This window comes from Agelaius phoeniceus, chromosome 30 (genome assembly GCF_051311805.1).
Source record: "Agelaius phoeniceus isolate bAgePho1 chromosome 30, bAgePho1.hap1, whole genome shotgun sequence".
Taxonomy (NCBI): Eukaryota; Metazoa; Chordata; class Aves; order Passeriformes; family Icteridae; genus Agelaius; species Agelaius phoeniceus.
Window position 1 is genome coordinate 6,814,866 of NC_135294.1, and position 20,423 is coordinate 6,835,288.

A 20,423-nucleotide genomic window follows, 5' to 3' on the forward strand; every position below is an offset into this window, starting at 1 on the left:
CACCTGGCCTTCCCTCTCCACTTTTCACTTTAAGGATCATTGGTTTTTCCTCATAATTTATTTGCAGTTTTCCCGAGACAAAAACGAAATCAGAGTCATCTTTTACACTTACAAGGCTCAGAAAGAAAAGACAAAGGGTTTTTTTTTGGGGGGAGGGGCATGGGGGGGATATGCTTGGGAGGGGGAGACAGAAAAAGAATGAGAGAAAAGGGGAGGAAGGAGAAAAATTTGGCAACGATCCACCAGCATTCATGGGACAGGAACAGCTCAGCTCCTCAACATACAGCGTTAGCGCCCGAGGGTTGCTCTCGCGCAAAGGGCATGCAGAGAAATCATCAGAATAATTAAAAAATAATTAATATCCCCCGCCCGCCCCGCCCCGCCCCCTCCCCCCAGCCAAAACCAGCCCTCAGCGTGGTGGGGATGCCCTGGGGAACGGTGGGGAGTGCCCGGGGTGGATGGAGCCTCCCCGGGCCGGGGGGCCGGGGGTGCCGGGACCCCCGGGCGCTGGCCGTGGGAGGGGGGTGCAGGGTGTGCTGCCGGTGCCCCCGTGCTGGGGCGCCCGGCGGAGCAGCCTGTGCCCCCTAAGAGACCCATTCTCTTAGTCTAAAGTGCTTTCGATGCTGCGTCAGTGCTGGCTGGATCGTCCTGAGCCCCCCACCCCAACCCCACACCCCCAGCTGCCCTCTGCCCCCCGACTGGCACCCACAGCCCCCTGCCAGCACCCCGGGCTGGCACCTGCGACCGGGGTGCTGGGGTGAGGATCAGCGGGCCGGGGACACGGGGGTGCCACTGCAGGAGCCTCCCCGAGGCAGCCCCGCGTTCCCCGCGCAGCAGCAGCGCCCAGGGTCAGCCTCGGGCCCCACGGGCAGCGCTCCCAGGGCAGGCACTGGGCTGGGCTGGAGGGGAGAGAGTCTCTGCGTGTCCCCCCCCACCTCACTCACCCCCTGGCAGCCCCCTGGTGCTGGGGACCCCCGTGGGAATTCAAAAATAAATAGCTCTCTCTATGTACAGGGGCTGGGGCAGGACAGAGCAAAGCGGAGCCCAAAGAACAACATCCACCACCAGCGACAGCAACACGCCACGAGCACAGCCGGGAGGGGGGCCGGGACCCCCCTTCCCCCCCAGCAGAGACGGGCCAAGGGGGGGGGCTGAGCCCCCCAGCGCCCTTGCCTGTGGCCGAGCGGCTGGGTCGGGTTTGGGGGTGTGGGTGGGGTTGGGGATTGGGGTTGGGTTTTCCCCCTTTTTTTTTTTCTTTTTCTTTTTTTTTTTTTTTTGTGTGGTCTTCATAATTTTGGCTTTTTTTTTTTTTTTTTTTTTTTTTTTTTTGTCTTTTTGTTTTCTGCAAACACAGGCACCGGAGGGGGGGAGCGGGGCCGGGGTAGGGGGGACAGGCATGCGGACGCGTGCTCGGGGGGCCGCAGCTCCGGCTGCCATCGGCTCCCATCGCCGTCTCCATCGGGCTGGAACCAGGACAGCCACCACCAGCTCTGCAGGGACACCGCAGTGAGCCACGGCCGCGGCTCCGCGTGCCCCTGCCCCGAGCCCGGCTCACCTTCACTGCAGCGGGGCCACCGGGGCCCCCGAGCCGTGGAAGTGCACGTTCTGCCACTTGCCGTCGCGGCGGTGCCACACGCGCGTCTCCTCGGACTGGCTGGTGCGGGGCCGGCCCTGCCCGTCGATGTACTGCGTCAGGCGGATGTAGGCGATGCACGCCGCGTCCTCCCCGATAACGTGAACGTGCGGGTTCAGGATGGTCGTGTGGATCGGCTTGTTGTTCTTGGAGAGCACTGCAGGGCAGCCAGGACAGCGGGGCTGGCACCGGCATGGAACGGGCACGGAATGGGCAGGGATAGGACAGGGATGGGGACAGAATGGGCAGGGAACAGGCAGGGGAACGGGCAGGGATGGAAACAGAGAATGGGGACAGGGAAGGTGCAGGGATGGGGACAGCGCAAGCAGACAGATGGCCCAGCAAGAGAGGTGACCAGGATGGGCAGGCAAGAGACAGGGGACAGTGAAGGAGGCAGGAGGGATCAGGATGGGCTGGACGGGGCAGGTGAGACAGGCAGGTGGCACGGGCAGCTCGGGTACTCACAGTTCTCGAAATAGAAGCGGTGGAAATCCATCCCCTCCACCAGGTTGCCCAGTGCCTCGGGCTCAAAGGAGGTGAGCCCCGGGTCGCAGATCTTCCTGCAGGCGGCAGGTGAGAATGGCCCCGCCCGGCTCCACCCCAGCCGGCCCCACCCCGCCTGGCCCCGCCCCCGGGCCCCGCCCCACTCACGCGTAGGCCTCGAAGTCGCCGTTGTTGACGGCCTCGATGAGCTGCTCCGTGATCTTGATGATCTCCTGCTTGCGGGCTGGGGGCACGCCACTGTCACCGCCACGCCCCAGCCCCGGCGACACCGTCGGGGGAGGGGGGGCGGTGGGGTGGACATGGGACATGAGGGGAGGCTTGGGGACAGACACAGGGACAGACAGACAGACCTTGGGGGCAGAAAAACCTCGGGGACAGACAGACAGACCATAGGGATGGACCATGGGGACAAACACAGGGACCTTAGGGACAGACAGACCGACCATGAGGGCAGACAAGACAGACCACAGGGACAGACACAGGGACCTCGAGGACAGACACAGAAACTATGGGGACAGACAGACACCCCTTGGGGACAGATAGGGACCACTGTGCTCCCAGGGCCCCCACAGCTCTGCCACATGTCTCATTGCCAGCCCAGTGCCCTCCCAGCATGCTCAAGCATCCCAGTGCCTGCTCAACCTGTCCCAGTAGTTTCAAGTGCCTCCCAGCACTGCTCTTTCAAGTCCCAGTACATCCCAGTGCTGTTCTGGCACATCCCAGAACAGCCAGTTCCATACTGGTGTTTCCCAGTGCCATCCCACTGTGTCTCAGTGCCATTCCAGTGCATCCCAGTACCCTCCCAGTTCCATACAAGTGCATCCTGATACATCCCAGTGCAATCCTAGTGCATCTCAGAGCTGCTCGTGTGCTCTGATGCTTCCCAGTGCTTCCCAGTGCATCCCAGTGCATTCCAATACACCCCAGTTCAATCCTACCAAATTCCAGTGACAGCCCAGTACACTCTAGTATCCCTCAGTCCCATCCCACTGTCACTCCAGTGCATCTCAATTAATCTTAGTACCATTTCACTGTACCCCAGTGCTCCCCAGTCCATTCTTTTGTAACCCTAATGTGCTCCAACCACTTCGGTGCCACTCCACTACCTCCCAGTTCGTCCCAGTGCATCTCAACGTCACTCCTGTGCCCTCCTAGTGCATCCCAGTGCCACCTCTGTGCATCCCAACACCGCCCATTTCCATCCCAGTATGTCCCAGTACACTCCAGTTTGTGTCAGTGACTTCTCACCACATCTCAGTGCCAAAGTTCTATGTCTCACTGCTATTCCAGGGCATCCCAGTACAGCCCAGTTCTACCCAGAGCACCTCCTGGTACCATCCCAGTATGTCCCAGTATCATTGCAGTGCATCCTGATGCCATCCCAGTGCCTTTTCAACTAACCCCAGCTGCCATTCCAGGGCCATTCCAGCGTGTCCCAATCTATCCCATTTCCATCCAAGTGCACCCCATCACCTCCCAGTACCCTCCCAGTGCACCCCAGCATGCTCCCAGTGTATCTTGGTGCCATCTCAATGAATCCTGGTGTCAGCCCAGATCAATTCCAGTGAGTTTGAACACTCCCGGTGCCATCCCAATGGATCCTGTTGCCATCCCAAATCCCACCCAGTGCATTCCAGGGCTGCCCCAGCACATCACAGTGCACCAACTGCATCTTGGTGCCATGCCAGTCCACCCCAGTTCATCCCAGTGCAATCCAAGGCATCCTGGTGCCAATGCATCCCAGCTCTATTCAATGCATTCCATCCAGCACGCTCCCAGTGCATCCTGGTGCCATCCCAGTGCATTCCAGTGCCATCCCAGTGCATCCCATCACCGTCCCAGTGTATCCCAGTGCCATTCCAGTGCATCCTAGTGCCATCCCAGCTCCATCCCGATGATTTCAGTGCTGCTCCAGCGCATCCCAGTGAACCAAGTGCATCCTGGTGCTATGCCAGTGCCATCCCAATGCATTCCAGTGCACCCAGTGCATCTTAGTGCCATCCCAGCACATCCCAGCTCCACCCCAGTGCATTCTAGCACATTCCCAGTGCATCCCAACGCATCCTAGTGCCATCCTAGTGCATTCCACAACTGTCCAGCACAGTGCCATCCCACAGTGCATCCCACAGGTCATCCCAGTACCATTCCAGTGCACCCCAATGCATAGTGGTCCCCCCTAGCACCACCCCAGTGCATTCCAAGACCCTCCCAGTGCATCCCAGTGCCATTCCAGTGCAACCCAGTGCATCCTAGCACCACCCCAGCTCGCTCCCAGTGCACCCCAGTGCAGCCCAGCCGCCCCCACGCCCGTCACCTTTGGTGTCCTCGTCCTCGATGGTGGTGTTGGTGCTGTCGGAGGACTCCTGCTCGCGGGGCGGCGGCGGTGGGGGGGAGACACAAACAGGGGGTCAGAGCTGGCCCCAGGGGGCACGGGGAGGGGGGACGAGCCCGGGGGGGCTCGGCAGGACCCCGGCGGGGCCGGACGGCGCGGGGGGACCCCGCTGCCCCCGCGGCCCCCGCGCTCCTGGCACCCCCCCGGCCATGGCTGATGCGGGGGATGGAGGCGAGGGCGGGCAGCGGTACCTTGGCGCCGTCCCCGGGGTTATGGATTACGGTACTTTGAGGCTCCTACAGGAGAAGGGAGAGAGACAGGCGGGGTGGGGGAAGCGAGAGCCCGGAGGGGACAACGAGGGGGGACGACGGATTGAGCAGCACGTGGACAGGGGCGAGGAGAGAGACCCAGACCGGGTTTGGGAAGGGGATAGAGAGGGGGGAGAGAAGCAGAGAGTCATTAGTCCAGCAAAGCCAAATGGTTTAATTCACAGACATGGAGGGGGAAGAGAGGGGGGAAAGAGGTGGGCAGAGCCAGGGGAGAGACGCAGTGAGGCCAAAAAGATGGGCTGGGCTGGGCTGGGGGGCAGCTCCTTGCCCCTGTTCTGCATCCCAGTGCCCAGGGGCTCCACTCACCGTGCATCTGAGCACCCTGGGCATCCCCGTGCCTGAATCCCAACCATCCTGCTGCCTGCATCCCGAGCACTGCCCATGTCCTTGTGCATCCCTCGGCTGGCACCCAGACCACTGCTGTGCCTGCATCCCAACTATCCCACTGCCTGCATCCCAACCATCCCTGTGTCTGCATCCTGAGCATCTCAGTGCCCACATCCTGACCACCCCCATCCACAGCTTCCTGCTGCCCATCCCACCCTCAGTGTGTGGGGAGGGCACCCCTTTCTCCATATCCTGCACTCACTGACCAGCCAGGCACCCCTTCCCCAGTGCACGGCACTCTGTGCCAGCTGGGCAGCACCCTGCCTGTATCCTGCCCTCATGGTTCCATGCCCTTGTGCCATAAAGGTCACAATGTGCACACCTGCACCCACATCCCGCACCTACCTTGCTGTTGGCATTGCCACAGCACCCCCAAATCCTGCACCTGCTGCTCCAGACAGCCATGCCTTTACTCTACTGTGCCAGCTGGGCAGTCCCGTGTCTGGATCCAGCACTTACCTCACCTGCGAGGTCACGGTCAGCAGCCCCATCCTTGTGACCTGCATCTGCCTTGCCACTGGCACTGCAGGGCGTCCCCACCCCCTGCCCTCCACCCACCTGTCCATCTGTGTCACCAGGCTGTGCCTTGTCCCCATTATGGGGCATCTGTGCCTGTACCCTGCACCCACCTTGTTCCCACCCTCATGTCCTGCACCCACCTTGCCGTCCCCATGTCACAGGACACCCTATGCCCTCATCCTGCACCCACCTTGCTGTGCCCATGGCAGGAACATCTCTGTGTCCGTGTCCTGGACCTACCTTGTCCCTGCATGGGACACCTGCATGAGCGTGTCCTCAGCCATGCCACTGTCCCCACGGCTGAGGGGGACGCGGGGCTGTCCCTTCACCCACCTGCTCTGTGCGGCGGGGTCCCCCTGTGCCCCCGTCCTGCACACCCCTCTCCATCCTCGGGACACCCCCTCCCCAGGAGCAGCCGATGGGATGGGATGGGATGGGCTGTGGGATGGATCCCATGGGATGGGGGATTTGGGGTGCAGGGTGTGGGGCACCTACCAGAGCGGTGGGCGGGAGGGTCCCCTTGGGGCTGGTGACGCCAGCGCTGCCTTTGGTGCTGTTGGTCTGGGGCTGCAGGGGACAGATGGGGGGCTCAGTGCCATGGGGGGAGGAGCCTCCCCGGGCCCCCCCGGCCCCTCGGGCCCCTCACCTTGACGCCGTCCGCCTTCTTGTTCAGTAAGCTCTTAGCTGCTGCGGGGGGAGACAGCGTCAGTGCCCCCCTGCACGAGGGGCACTGCAGATCCCCCAGACCCAGAGTCCTCCCGGCCACCCCGCCTGATCCCACCCGGGTGCTGGCAGCACCTGCTCCCCAGTACCACAGAGGGGGAACACACCAGGAAGGTGCTGTCCCCAGCCTGGGGGAGGTCCCCATTTTAGAGGGGTGGTCCCCATGCAGGGAGGGGTGTCCCCATTCTAAGGGGGCTCCATTTTGAGGGGTGTCCCCATGCTGGGGGTGTTCCCTTACAGGGGGGAGTCCCCATGCTGGGTGGGGTGTCCCCATGCTAGGGAATCCCCATTTTGGGGGGGTTCTCCATGCTGGGAGGGGTGTCCCCCACCTGGAGGAGTCCCCAGCCTCAGGAAGGTCCCCAGCCTGGGGGAAGAGAGCGTCCCCACCCAGGGAGGGGCTTCCTGGGGGGTGTCCCCCTCCTAGTGGGAGGTTCCCAAACTCAGGGGGGTCCCCGAACTTGGGGGGCTGTCCCCACCCTGGGAGGGATGTCCTCAACCTGTGGAGATCCCCATCCAGGCAGGGTGTCCCCATCCTGGAGGGAAGGGTCCCCAAACTCAGAGGGTCCTCAGACTGGGGGAAGGAGGTGCCCCCAACCTGAGGGGGGGTCCCCATCCTGGTGGCCCCCACATGGGGGGGGCAGGGCTGGCTTACCTTGGAGAAATGCAGAGAGGAAAGCGAGAGAGAGGAGTGGGGAGGGGGGCAAGAGAGAAACGGGGAGGGGGAAAGGAGGAAAAGGGGAAAAACATAAAAAAAGAACATAAAAAAGATGAGTTGAGTACAGGGGGCGGGGACAACCGCCTGTGCCCCCCCTGTCTCCCTGGAGGGGGACAAGGACGGGCACGGGTATGAGCATCTGTCACTGCTACCACGATCTCTGGCCAGTGGGGGAATGGGGCGTGACGGGGACATGGTGGGGCACAAGTGGTCGTGAGGGTGTGTGGAGGGCAGGGGGTGTCACCTCGAGCATCCTCGTCATCCCTCTACACTGAGGGACCCCTCCCCTGGCTGGCAGCACAAGCTGGGGGGAGATGTGTGGTGACAAGTCCAGTGACAGCAGGGTGGCACCCATCGGCACCAGAGGAGGGGGAGATGACCCACACATCCCTCCCCGTGGCCCTGAGTCCCCTCAGGGGTCCCTAGCAGGGTGTCCCCAAGGGTCCCGGTCCCTCCTCTGAAAGCAGGCGGGCGCTGAGAGGTGGGGGTTTAAACCAGAGCCGAATTGGGGGCGGGAGGGGGGGACCCCTGGCAGGGCAGCCCTGGTGAGGGGGTGGTTTAAGACCCGCCGAGTGTTTCACGGCACCACAAACACTGGCTGCAGCTCTCAGAAGCTGTGGGGAGGCACATGCAGGGGGGCACATGCATCGGGGACATGCAGGGTGGGGACACATGCAGGGGGGGCACATGCGGGGTGGGGACGCAGGGGGGGCACGGGGGGACATGGGACATGCAGCCCATTTTTCCCCGCTTCATGCACCGGTGTGCCCCCCCTGTGTGCATGGGGGGGTGCGAGCAGTGGGGAGGCTCAGAATCACCCCAAAATCATCCCCCCACCCCACTCCCCGTGTTCACCCAGATGTGGACTGGGGATGGCACCTGTGTGCACCCGGGGATGTCACCTGTGTGCACCCAGGGATGGCACCATTGTGCACCCGGGGATGTCACCTGTGTGCACCCAGGGATGTCACCTGTGTGCACCCGGGGATGTCACCTGTGTGCACCCAGGGATGGCACCTGTGCGCACCTGGGGACGCCACCAGCGTGTCCCCTCCAGGTTCAGGCAGTCAGCAGCCCCGCTTTGGGGGTGGGGGCTGTTCAGGGACCTCTCCCCGGGGCCGGGTGCGGGGTGGCAGCAGGGGGACAGTGGCATCTCTTGGTGCCAGCAGGGAGGGAGAGGCTGCAGGGGCAGTGCAGGGGGGCCATGCATGCGCTCCGATTTCCGAGGAGGGCACCCGAAACCCGTTGGGGAGGTGGGAGGCAGGGAAGAGGACGGGCGGGAGAAGAGGGTGACGTGGGGATGAAGGGTCCGGGGACACACAGAGACCAAGCGGGGCCGGGGGGCCGGGGGGGCCCTTTGCGGACGCGTCTACCTTGTTCCACCAGCCCCAGCGGGGCCCCGGCAGCGGCCGCCGACATGGTGGGAGGAGCGGTGGTCTGTCTGCCCACTGCCGGAGGGCCGGAGAGAGAGAGAGGGAGCGGAGCTCCTGTTAGGGGGCGGCGGGGGCTGCGCCGGGACCCCCGCCCTCCCCCCGCCCAAGAGAGCTCTCGGGGCACCCGTCACCCGGCCCCAGGCCTGGGGGGGCTGCGGTGTCCGTCCCCCTGCCCGTGTCGCCCCCGCGGCCAGCGGGGCGGGGGGGACACGCGGGGACCGGGCTCTACCTGCTGCCGTGTGTGCGTGGGGCGGGGGGCGCCGCCGGCCCCACCGTGGCTACCACATGCCCCGTCCTCACCGATGGGGAAAAAATGGGTGGGGGGGTTAAGGAAGGGAGGGGAGAAAGAGAGAAAGACAGCGAGATAGAGAGAGGGGGGCACCGGCCCGGGGGGGGGGCGTGGAGGGGGGACTGCGGCCCCCGGCCCCCCCGGCCAGGGGGAGCCCCCCCTTACCTGAGAAGTTCCTGGTGGCCAGCATGGTGGTGAGGATGGCACCCTGTGGGGAGGGACAGCGTGAGCCGGGAGAGGGGCTGGGGTGCGATGGGGTGGGCGAGATGGAGTGGGACAAATGAGTGATGGGATGGGGGTGGTACAGGGTGGCGCCCCCAGGACTGGGAATTGGGAACTGGGAACTGGGAAAGGGGTTTGCAGGACGAGGGGGCGGGATGGAGCCTCGGGAGCAGGCAGTGGGACAGAGGGTGTGGGCTGGGGGGGCAGGGGGCAGGGAGGGTCCCACAGGAGAGCCCCACGGAGGGGCAGGGTGGTGCTGGGAGGATGAGCACTGCCCCCAGCCCACAGCTCCCCAGCAGCCCCCTCACCTTGAGCTTCCTCCGGGCGTTGAACTTTTTCAAGCACTCCACTGTCTCCTGCCTGTGCATCATGGAGGCCACGGTGGAGCGTTGCTGTGGGGACAGGGGGGGTCAGCACCAGGTGCCAGGGGCACTGCCATGGGGGGTGCCACACTCGGGGGACCCCTGCACTTACGCAGACCCACGGGTGCTTGAGGGCCTCGTGGGCTGTGATGCGCTTGGCGGGGTTGATGGTCAGCATCTGGTTGATGAGGTTTTTGGCTTCGGGGGTGACCGTGTCCCACTCAGGTGAAGGGAACTGGGGGAGCACAGGGACACAGGGGTGGCAGCTGAGGAGGGGCAGCCCCACGGCGTCACTGCACATGCCCACACATCCCTACACATCCCCAGCCAGCACCAAAGACAAGCCCACAGCCACCCCGGGCTCTGCCTGCTGCAGATCAGCTGCAGGTCCCAGAAGGTTCCGGAATTAACAAGCCCTGGCACTGGGCACTTACATCGTAGGCCCCAGCCTTGATCTGTTGGTAGAGTTTGTGCTGGTCCTCGTCCCAGAACGGCGGGTATCCCACCAGCAGGATGTACAGGATGACCCCTGGGCCGGGGAGAGTGGGGTTAGGGGAGAGCAGGGACCCCAGACCACCCTGGATCCCTCAAAGGTGTCCCCATGACAAAGCAATCATTCCACATGTGGGCTGTCCCTGTGCTGGTAGGATGGCACAGACAAGGGACAGTGTGGCACTGCCAGGCACATGGCATGGGATGGCCCCGGGATGGGGTCAGAGCTGGAACAGGAACTGGGAACCAGCACAGAAACGAGATGGGAATGGGATAAGACTGGAATGGAGCCTGGAAAGTGCCAGAATGGGAGTGGGATGAGATCAGAAAGGGACTGGGCAGTGATGGGGCAGGGATTAGGATGGGATTGGGCAGGGACAGGCAGAGACTGGCTCTTACCACATGCCCAGATGTCCACGGGTTTGCCATAGGCCTCTTTGCGCAGCACCTCGGGGGACAGGTAGCCAGGTGTGCCTGCAAATCCTGGAACAGGGACAGAGAGAGCATGAGGTGAGCCACAGGTGAGCCACAGGGGGAGGGGACAAGGACAGGACACGGGACTGGGACGTGGGGCAGGGATGTGCTGGGCAGGGGTGGGCACGGGGCAGGATGCTGTGGGCACAGGGGCAGGGACACGGTGGGTTTGGGATAGGGCTGGGGTGGGCACAGAGGCAGACACAGCAGGAACAGAGCAGGGACTCAGGGCACATGCAGGGACACAGGGGCCCAGAGCAGGACACGGTGGGCAGGGGCTGTGGGGGACAGGGGGACAACAGCACTCACCAAACCAGGCCTGCTGATCCCCCTGCACCTCGATGGCGAGGCCAAAGTCTGCCAGCTTCACTGCTGCCCCTTTGCACTTGCTGGCCAGGAGCAGGTTCTCGGGCTGCACAGGGAGCACCAGGCACGGGCAGCACGGGGCACAGACCGGGGGGGACAGAGAGCAGGGATGCAGCAACTACAGAGGGACTTTACTGCTGCTATTGACCAGGTCCTGCCCCTCGGCTGGCTCTGTGCTGTGGGGCTGTGGCCGTGGGTGCCCTCTGCCAATGGCACCGCATGGCACAGCCCCATGGCCAGCTCAGGGTCTGCTTGTGTCTCACTGGCCTCGTCCCAGCATCCCCCCCATGCCAGCATCCCCCCATGCCAGCATCCCTCAGTGTCCCACCATCCCCCTGTGTCCCTCTGTGTCCCACCATCCCCCTGTGTCTCATTGTCCCTGTGTCCCTCTGTCCCTCTGTGTCCCACTATCCCCCTCTGTCCCTCTGTGTCCCAGCATCCCCCTGTGTCCCATTGTCCCTGTGTCCCTCTGTCCCTCTGTGTCCCACCGTCCCTCTGTGTCCCACTATCCCCCTGTGTCCCATTGTCCCTGTGTCCCTCTGTCCCTCTGTGTCCCACTGTCCCCCTGTGTCCCTCTGTGTCCCACTGTCCCTCTGTGTCCCTCTGTGTCCCATTGGCCCCATGTCCCTCTGTCCCTCTGGGTCCCATTGGCCCTGTGTCCCACTGTCCCTCTGTGTCCCTCTGTCCCTCTGTGTCCCACTGTCCCTCTGTGTCCCTCTGTCCCTCTGTGTCCCACCGTCCCTCCTGTGTCCTGCCCTGCCCCCCAGCCAAGCTCCAGCTGCTCCCACCCCCGTGCCCCCATCCACCCCATAGCTCACACTCCCCCTGGGGCAATGGCAGCTGGGGGGGCTGCAGTGAGACCCCCTGAGCAGTGCAGAACTGGGACACAGCTGGGGGACATGTGTGCATCCCCAGGAAAGGTGGGTGGGAGTGCTCCAAGCTGAGGGGGTCCCCAAAGCCCAGCAAGATCCCAGCGAGTCCCCAGAACCCACCAGGCCAGGGTACTCCCGGGTTGTGGGGACCCCAGGAGCTGGGGAGGGAGATGGATGGGGGGTGGGGGGACACACTTACCTTGAGGTCCCTGTGGACCACCCCCATCTGGTGACAGTGCAGGACAGCCTCCAGGATCTGCTGGATGCAGTGGCTGCGTGCAAATGGGAAGGGGTCAGAGGTACGCTGCCCCCACCTGCCTCACACCCTGTGCACCACCTGCACCCCCAAACCAGCCCCTGTCCCTCTGCACCTGGGGGAACTGACAGAAACGAGTGGTGACCTTGGATTAGTGTGCATGAGAACCCCTCTGCACCCCTGCCAGGGGCTCAGCCCCAGGGCATCACCCCTGGGGGGGTCACACAGAGGGGTTACCCCTGGGGAGAGCCCCACCTGGGGTGCCTCATTGCCTAGGGGACACCTGTGGGGATGCCACAGCCTGAGGAGGGGTCATCCCTGAGCGTGTCACTGCTTTCTGGGGGCATATCCCTGTCTGGGAGTCATCCCTTGGTGTCACCCCCGGGGTGTCATCCCAGGGATGTCACTCCAAGGGGGCCACTGAGTGGGGTCACACCTGTGGGATCATCCCCTGGGGGTCACTGCTCGGGGGTCACTGCCTGGGGTCACCCCTCAGTGCCCACCAGGTGAGCTCCACCCTTGGCACACAGCCACGGGGGACACCCCCGTGTGTTTTTGTGCCCCCTCCCGTCCCCCACGGGAGCCCCCCGTCCCTGCTGCCGCCCAGACACGGGGGTCCCCCAGACAGGACTCACGGGGAAGGGGATGGGGGGGCGGATGGAGACGAGACAAGAAAGAAAGAGGGAAGGAGCGAGGGGATGAGAGCCTGAAATGGGGGTGAAGGGGGGCCCCGCTAGCTGGGGGAGCGGGGGCACTGGGGGGGCAACCTCCCTGTGAGGGTGGGGCAAAAAAAGGGGGGTCAGGGAGAAAAAAGAGTGAGGAGAAAGGCCCAGAGCAGAGCGGGGTCCTGAGGAGCGGAGGGGGCCGGGAAGCGGGGGCAGCGCGGGCAGGGGCAGCGAGGGGGAAATGGCCCCCCCGGCCCCCCCCAGATACTGACCTGCGGCTCCCTCTGCTCAGGGGCAAAGTGATGGGTGGGAGGAACGCGGGCAAAGAGCTCATGGACACAGTGACTGCAAAACAGAACGGGGGGCGGGCGGGGGCGGGAGGGAGGGTTAGGGGTGGGAGGGGGCAGGGGACGGGGCAGGAGAGGGCAAAGGGGGTGGGAGGGGGCGGGATGGGGTGAGGGGGTGCAGGATGGAGGGGCAGGGGTGGGAGACGGGGGCGGGATGGGGTCAGGATGGGGTAAAGTGGGTGGGAATGGGGGGCAGGTTGGCGGTGGGGGATGAGGTAGAAGGGTGGGGGCAAGAAGTGGGGTCGGGGTGTGGGGACAGGTTGGGGGTAGAGGGGTGGGAGAAAGAGGCAGGAGAGGGGCATGGGAGGATAGGAGGCATTTCGGGGGCAAGGACGGGTGTGGGAGGCAAAACAGAGGGCAAGGGCCGGGGGGCAGCAAGCGGAGGGCAGCGGTGGGACGGACGGACACAGAGATGGACACACGGACACGCACAGAGCCCGAGCAACGAGTGATGGGAGACGAGAGGGACAGAGGGATGGGGGGAATGGATGGAGGAGGTGAGGGGCACGAGGGGCACGGGGACGGGGGGGGCGGAGATGGGGGGAACGAGAGAGGGGGAGAAACAAATGTTGTGAAAGCCCAGAGACCACGGGGGGGGCACACGGCGGCACACAGGGCACAGGGGGCTGGCACAGCACCGAGGGGCCCGGGGGCCCCCACCTGCCACCAGCCCCCCCAGCACAGGGCGTGGCAGTGCCGGGACTCAGCGGCAGAGGGGGGAGCACGGCGGGGGATGTGGAATATGGGGGTGCCCCAGCTGGGGGCCCCAGCCCACCCAGCACAGGATGGAGGGGCTGCAATAACAGAGGGGCCGAGGGGGTGCACCCCCTGCCTGCCTGGCTGAGCTGCCCCATCCCTGCAGGGGCACAGGGCACAGGACAGGGTGGCTGGGGGTGCCCAGGGCTTTGGGGTGCACAGGGGGGGAAGGCTCACCTGGCATCAGCCTCACTGTAGTACTCCCGCGCCACGATGTCCTCAAAGAGCTCGCCGCCCGTCACCCTGAAACACAGCCAGGCCCCACATCAGCCCGAGAGCCCCCAGGATCCCCCGAGCCCTCCCGAAGCTCTGGGAGCCTCCTGCCACACTCACAGGTCAAAGACGAGGTAATGGAACCCCTCCTCGGAGATGCTGTCGTGGAGCCGCACTGTGGGGACCAGATGGGGACAGGGACAGGCTCAGCCTCAGCCCGCCACCGAGCCCTGGCTCCCTCTCCCAGCCACTGCAGGTGTCCCTCGGGGTGTCCCTGGGTGTCCCCAGGCAGGTCCCCAGGGGTGACACCGCCCTGTCCCCGGTCACTCACCGATGTTGGAGTGCTTGAGCAGCCGGCAGATCCGCGCCTCGCGCTCCAGCTTCTGGTGGTCTGGGGGGGCACAGGTCAGGGGGGGCACCTGCCGGCCCTGCAGCCCCCCTCACCTGCCCTGCCCTGCACCCCCTCACCTGCCCTGCCCTGCCCTGAACCCCCTTACCTGCCCTGCCCTGCACCCCCTCACCTGCCCTGCCCTGCACCCCCCTCACCTCAGCTGTTCCCAGCCCAACCCCAGCGAGAGCAGCCCAAGATGCCCCTGAGGGAGCCAGGTGGCTCTGTGGCTGTGCAGGTATGCACTGGGGACAGGGCTGGGGGCTGCACCTGTGGGCTTGTGCACGTGTGCCTGGGTGTGCACTTGTGCAGGTGTGTACAGGTTTGCACGTATGGGTGGGGTGTGCATGTGGATACAGGCACGCACACGCTGCAGGTGTGCACAGGTGTGCACAGGTGTGCATATTCACATGTGGGCCCGTGTGTGGGGCTGTGCATGCCTGTACACAGGTACAGATGGGAGTGCACATGTGTGCAAGCACCTGTGGCTGTAGCTGTGTGTGGGTGTGCAGGTGTGGTGGGTGTGCAGGTGTGGTGGGTATCCATGCCCTGCAGTTGTGCATACACGTGAGTGTGCCTGTGTGTGGCTGTACCTGTGTGTACCTCTGTGTGCAGCCATACAGCTCCGTGGCTGTACCTGTGTGTACAGGTGTACGTGTGTGTGTGTGTGTGTGTGGCTGCACCGTGTGCATCACTGTACCTGTGTTTGTACAGGATGTGGAGTGTGCAGCTGTTCCCCTGTGCATGGTGGTTCCTGCATGTGCAGGTGTGTGCAGGTGTGCAGATGTGTGTGTGTGTGCCTGCAACAGCCACTGTATGAGTGCACACGTGTACCTGTGTGTGCAGCTGCACCTCTGGGTGTGTCTGCACTCAAGGGCACACAGACACGTGCACAGATGTGCATGCAGCTCACACACAGCTCACACAAACGCGTGTGTGCACCACCCCACTCACTGCCCACACACACACACACGTGTGCACTGCTCCACTCACTGCTCACACCTGTGCACCCAGCTCACACACACGTGTGCACACACAGAACACTCACACCCCCCCTGTGCCACTCTGTGCTGCCTCTTATCCAAGTGCACACCCTAAACCTCCACACCCCCACACGCTGTCACACATCCCACACCTGCAAACACCTGCACACACCTGCACACCCCCACTGCCGAGCTGTGAGCACAGCCCGCCCCACAGGCACCCACTCTGCTCACAGATGTGCACACACAGCAGTGCCCACCCTCGTGTGCAAGCACACACTCACACACTGTTGACATGTGCACACCTGCCTGCACACCAAGCACACACACTCAGCCACGGCCCATGTGTGCACACCCACACCAAGCACACACACCTGTGCACACACACTCAGGTACCCCCACTGCTCATTGTGCACATCCACCATCACACACAACCCCATGTAGACACATCTGTGCACACACAGCTCATACCTGCACACACACAGGGCTCACACCTGTGCGTGCACACCCTCCTCCCCATCCACTTACACCTGTGTACCTGCAGGACACCCATACCTTAGGGACAGGTGATGTTCTGAGGGGCCCTGGGGGAGGCAGCAGGGGGATAATGGGGATGGACAGGGCCAGACCCCACCCTGGAGCATTCACCCCTCCCTCCCACCAGCACCACTGGGGTCACAGCTGTCACACCTGCCATGGGCACCACAGGTAGCCCAGCTGTCGTGACACCAGGGGTATCAGAGGTGGCAGAGGTGCCATGGGGCCATCATAGGCACCTGGCCTGTCTGGGAGTCCCCCCAGGGTATCAGAGGTGTCACAGGTGCCATGGGGCCATCATAGGCACCTGGCCTGTCTGGGAGTCCCCCCAGGGTATCAGAGGTGTCACAGGTGCCATGGGGCCATGCCAGGCACCTGGCCTGTCTGGGAGTCCCCCCGGGTGGCAGAGGGGTGCTGGCAGTCCCAGGCTCCCGGGGGTCCTACCTCTGGCTGAGAGCTTTTTGGTGTTGATGATCTTGGCAGCGTACTCATGGCCAGTGCAGAGCTTGACGCAGCGCCGGACGACCGAGAAGGCTCCCCTGGGGAGGGCCAGGCTCAGCACGGCCCCGAGCGCCGGGGGGGCGTGGGGGCGGCCCCCACCGTGACTCAGCACCCGGGTCGGGGGGCTGCACCCGCCGTGACTCAGCACCGGGGGGTGAACCCCGGCACGGGGGTGGCAGGGAGGGCCCTGACACACGGGGCCCTGCTGGGGGGGGCGCTGGGGGGGCACCGGGGGTGGCTTTGGGAAGGAGGGGGGGCTCGGTGCCACGCAGCATCGCGGGAGGGGGGGTCGCAGGAAGGATCCAGCACCGGCAGCTCGTTGCCATGGGAACAGTGGGTGGCCCGGATGGCAGCAGTGGCCGTGGTGGTGGCGATGGTGATGATGGTAGTGGCAGTGACAGCAGTGACAGCGGTGGTGGTGGCAGGGGGCACAGGACCCAGCTCTGAGTATGGGGAGCTGGCAGCCACCAGCTGTCCCCCCAGGGACAGGGACAGAGATGGGAAAAGCAGGGTCGTGCCTGTGCCAGACCGAAGCACCGGCAGCCCCTTCAGGTGCCATCAGCTCCTGTCCCCCTTCCAGGACCTGTGTCCCTGCACATCCCCTGCCTGTCCCTTGCTGGGGGGACACTCATGGCACTCAGAGGAGATCCCTGGGAAGGATGGGGACATGGCTGGGACCAGCACCACCCCAGGCCTGCCATGGAGAGGGAGCCGTGTGGGACGTGTGCCCTGGGAGGGGAGCAGGGCCTGGGTGTCCCCTGCCACTGCCCCATGTCCCCATGTCCCCAGGCCCCACAGGCCCCATGCTGGCCAAAACAGGAGGATGCTCTCACCACCAGGGGAAAAGTGGGGGCTCCCAGGGCCCTGACCCCTCCCTTCCCCACGTGGCCCCCAGGACAGGGGACACGGTGGGTGCCAGTCCCTGAGGGGGGCCACACTGTCCTGGCCCAAGCCGTGCCTCAGTTTCCCCCCGGCGAGAGCAATACCCCCCTCCCCACCCCCCCTGAGGGGGGACACATGCGCGATGGCTGGCAGGCTACACCGAGAGATGGGAAGGGGGAAACAGGACCACGTTGCCATGGCAACCAGGATGGGCTGGATTTTGGGCAGACCGAGAGAACAGCCCCCGATTGGCACCATGTTCCCCCTGCTGGCACCCCCAAAGGGACTACAGCCACCCCTGCAAAACGTTCCCCCCATCTAGGGAGGGGGTGCACCCCCCTCACAAAGGGTCTGACCCCCTCCCCGCTCCCCTCATTTTCCTCCTAGCCAATCCCTGCCCGTGGATGGGGGGAAAACTGCATCTCCATGGCCCTGGGGGCAAATGAACCCCCCCAAAACAGCTCCTCTCCAGCTCCCCACAGCACCCACCCGAGGGGGGCATGATGGGGGGCACAGCCGGGGGGCCTGGAGGGATTCAGGGCAGCAGAGGGGCCCTGGGAGTCTTTGAGGCCCGGGGGGCCCAGGAGGGCTGGAGTCTGTAAGGACCCGAAGGGGGAGTGGATTTGGGGAGTTATATAAGGCCCAAAAGGGTCTAATAGGAGATGGGGGCAGTAGGGTCTTAAAGGACCAGGGGGAAGAGGGATGGGGGGGCAGGGGGGGGTCTATGGAGATGGGGGAGGGCCTGTGGAAATGGAGGGGCTGGAGTGATGGGGAAATCCATCAGGGTGAGGGGCAAAGGGGGTCCTGAAAAGGGAGATCTAAAAGGAGCAGGTGCCTATAAATACTCAAGGATGGAAAATTGGGGGGGGGGGGGAAATGGGGGCTGTAAGGACTAGGGAGGGGGGATTGGGGAGGGTGGAGGATTTGGAAGGGACTGGCGGGGGGGTGATAAGGATTGAAGGGAGTGGGGGCTTGTAGGAGCTTTGGGGGGATCTGGAGGGATGGGGATCTATAAGGACCAGGGAGGGGGGGTCTGTAAGGATGGGGGGGGCTCTGTGAGAATGGGGGCAAAGGGGCTTTAAGGACTGAGGGGGTCTGCAGGAGGCAGGGGCAGGATTAGGAGTGCTGGGGGAATCTGTAAAAACGGGGGGGGTGGGTTGAGGAGGAATTGGGGGGCCTGTCAGGATGGAGTGTCCATGGGGTCAAGGGCAGCTGTAAGGACTGAGTGGGGGTCTCCAGGGACAGGAGATTGGGAACTGCAGGGGATCTGGAGGAATGGAGGAGGGCTCTGGGTGACCGGGGCTGGGGGATGAGGACAGATAGGGGAGCCCAAAGGTGAGGGTCCATAAGGATGGGCAGCAAGGGGGCTGCAGGGACCGGGGGGGCTACGGGGAGGGGGGCCCAGAGGAGCTGAGGGGTCCGGGCAGCCGGGGAGGGCTGGAAGGCCCCAGGAGGGGGGCGGTATAAGGGGTGGGGGCCATTGGGGGGGGCAGGGCCAATACCGGGGGGAGGGCAGTACCGGGGGGGGGGGGAGCTGGGCAGGGCCGGTCCCGGGGGGGTGGGCTGGGGGGGGCCGGTCCCGGGGGGGGCGGGGGGGGCCAGTCCCGGGTGTCCCATCCCGGGGGGGGAAGGGGGGGGGGGGATGCGTCACGTCTGCACCGAGCGGCTCCCGGAGCCCCGGGCAGCGCCCCCCGCCCCCGCCGCGCCCCGGGGCCGGGGCCGGGGCCGGAGCCGGGGCCGGGGCCGGTGCCGCCGCCCTTACTTGCCGATCTCCTCGTAGAGCTGGTACTCGTCGGTGAAGCGGGTGCAGGGCACGGTGGTGGCCATGCTGCCGCCGCGGCGCGCCGCAATGAGCCGCCCCGGCACCGGCTCCGCTCGGCTCCGGCTCCGCCCGGCGCGGGGGGGCGGGGGGAGGCGCCGGGCCGGGGGAGGCTCCAGCCCGGGACAGCCCCCGCCGCCCCCCGCCCCGCCCGGGATCCCCCAGCCCCCTCCCGGGCACCCCCGCCGCGGAGCTGCCCCCGCACGCCGGGGGGATCCCCCCCGCTCTCCGCAAGGGCCCCGTAACCGGACCCCCCGACCCGGGACCCCTTTATCCCAAATTACCCCCGGGAGAGGGAGACCAAGCCCCCACCCCTAAAGGCCCCGTATCCAGACGCCCCTTCCCGGGAGTCCCCCCATAAATAACCCTGCGTCCAGACTCTGACGGATCCTCCCAAGGACCCCAAATCCACACTCATATCCACACTCCCCGCAATAGGACGCAGACCCAGACCCGTCTCAAGAATCTTCACAACCCCCCCCCAAAGGACCCCAAACCCGCACGCCCTCCGGATCCCACATTCTCCCCCTAAACAGCCCCAGTATCCAGATAACCTGCTCAAAGACCCCCATCCACGCCCTGCCTTCTCCCCCCTCGGGGAATCCCCCCTATTCCCCCCAATACCGAGCTCCCTCCTCCCGCGCCACTGTCACCCCAAACAACCCTGCCAGGCTCCAACCCCTCCCCGAGCACAACACCCGGCAGGGGTCGGGGCGGGACAGAATCACCCCCTGCCTCCCCCAAGGGCACCTTGAAGCCCCCCCGGTGTCGCAGCACAGTGCGGGGGTGGTTTTGCTGCGGGGGACACACAAGGGCCACCCTGGAGGGCAGCAGCCGCCGCAGGGCCGGGGGCCGCGGTGTCCCCCCGGCCCGGAGGGTGGGCGCGGGTGGGCGGCGGGCGGCTGGCGCTGCCGTTGCCATGGGGACCGCGGGTGGGCGGCGGGGGGCCGGGGGGGCCCGGTGAGCGCATCAGCACCGGGAGATGCCGGCACTGGGGTGGGTGACACCTCGGGGGTGGCATCCCCGAAGCACCCACCGTGTGAAACCTAGCCAGCTGTGGGGATCCCAGACCTACCCCCCTGCCCCACGGACACGAAAATCCAGCACTTCTCCCCAGGGATCTCACACCACACCCCGAGGAGTCCAAAATCTACCCCCCCCTCGCTCCCGGGATCCCATATTCCAACACCCCCGCACCCAAGTAACCCATAAATCCAGCCCTCCTTCGGGTATCCTACACCCAGCCCCTCCCAGGGATGTCAGAATTCACTCCCTCCACCCCCAGGAGTCCTATATCCACATCCCGAAGGACCCCCAAATTCCACTCTCCCCCAGGAATCCCATATCCACCACAACACCCACCCCAGTGTCTGGAGCCCGTGCTGACAGACAGACAGACAGACAGACAGACAGCCCGGGCTCAG

General features: G+C 64.9%; 1 protein-coding gene across 8 annotated transcripts; it reads right to left on the bottom strand.

Moving 5' to 3' along the window:
• Positions 1 to 39: 39 nt before the first annotated feature.
• CAMK2B (calcium/calmodulin dependent protein kinase II beta) lies at positions 40 to 19,103 on the bottom strand. Of its 8 annotated transcripts, none has more exons than XM_077191657.1 (21): positions 18,943 to 19,103; positions 16,242 to 16,336; positions 14,221 to 14,280; positions 14,010 to 14,064; positions 13,854 to 13,919; positions 11,852 to 11,924; positions 10,724 to 10,826; positions 10,340 to 10,423; positions 9,883 to 9,977; positions 9,561 to 9,683; positions 9,395 to 9,478; positions 9,030 to 9,072; positions 8,516 to 8,590; positions 6,351 to 6,391; positions 6,200 to 6,271; positions 4,721 to 4,765; positions 4,452 to 4,500; positions 2,285 to 2,360; positions 2,099 to 2,193; positions 1,556 to 1,790; positions 40 to 1,490 (listed from the first exon to the last, which is right to left on the bottom strand). In XM_077191657.1, exons 1-20 carry the CDS (start codon positions 19,005 to 19,007, stop codon positions 1,558 to 1,560), a joined length of 1,632 nt encoding a protein of 543 aa, XP_077047772.1. In that variant the 5' UTR covers positions 19,008 to 19,103; the 3' UTR covers positions 40 to 1,490; positions 1,556 to 1,557. The 8 variants fall into 8 exon arrangements, with proteins under 8 accessions (XP_077047772.1, XP_054506516.1, XP_054506519.1 ...); XM_054650541.2 differs by having other exon boundaries at positions 6,351 to 6,388; positions 18,943 to 19,101; XM_054650544.2 differs by lacking the exon at positions 8,516 to 8,590 and having other exon boundaries at positions 6,351 to 6,388.
• Positions 19,104 to 20,423: the final 1,320 nt, after the last annotated feature.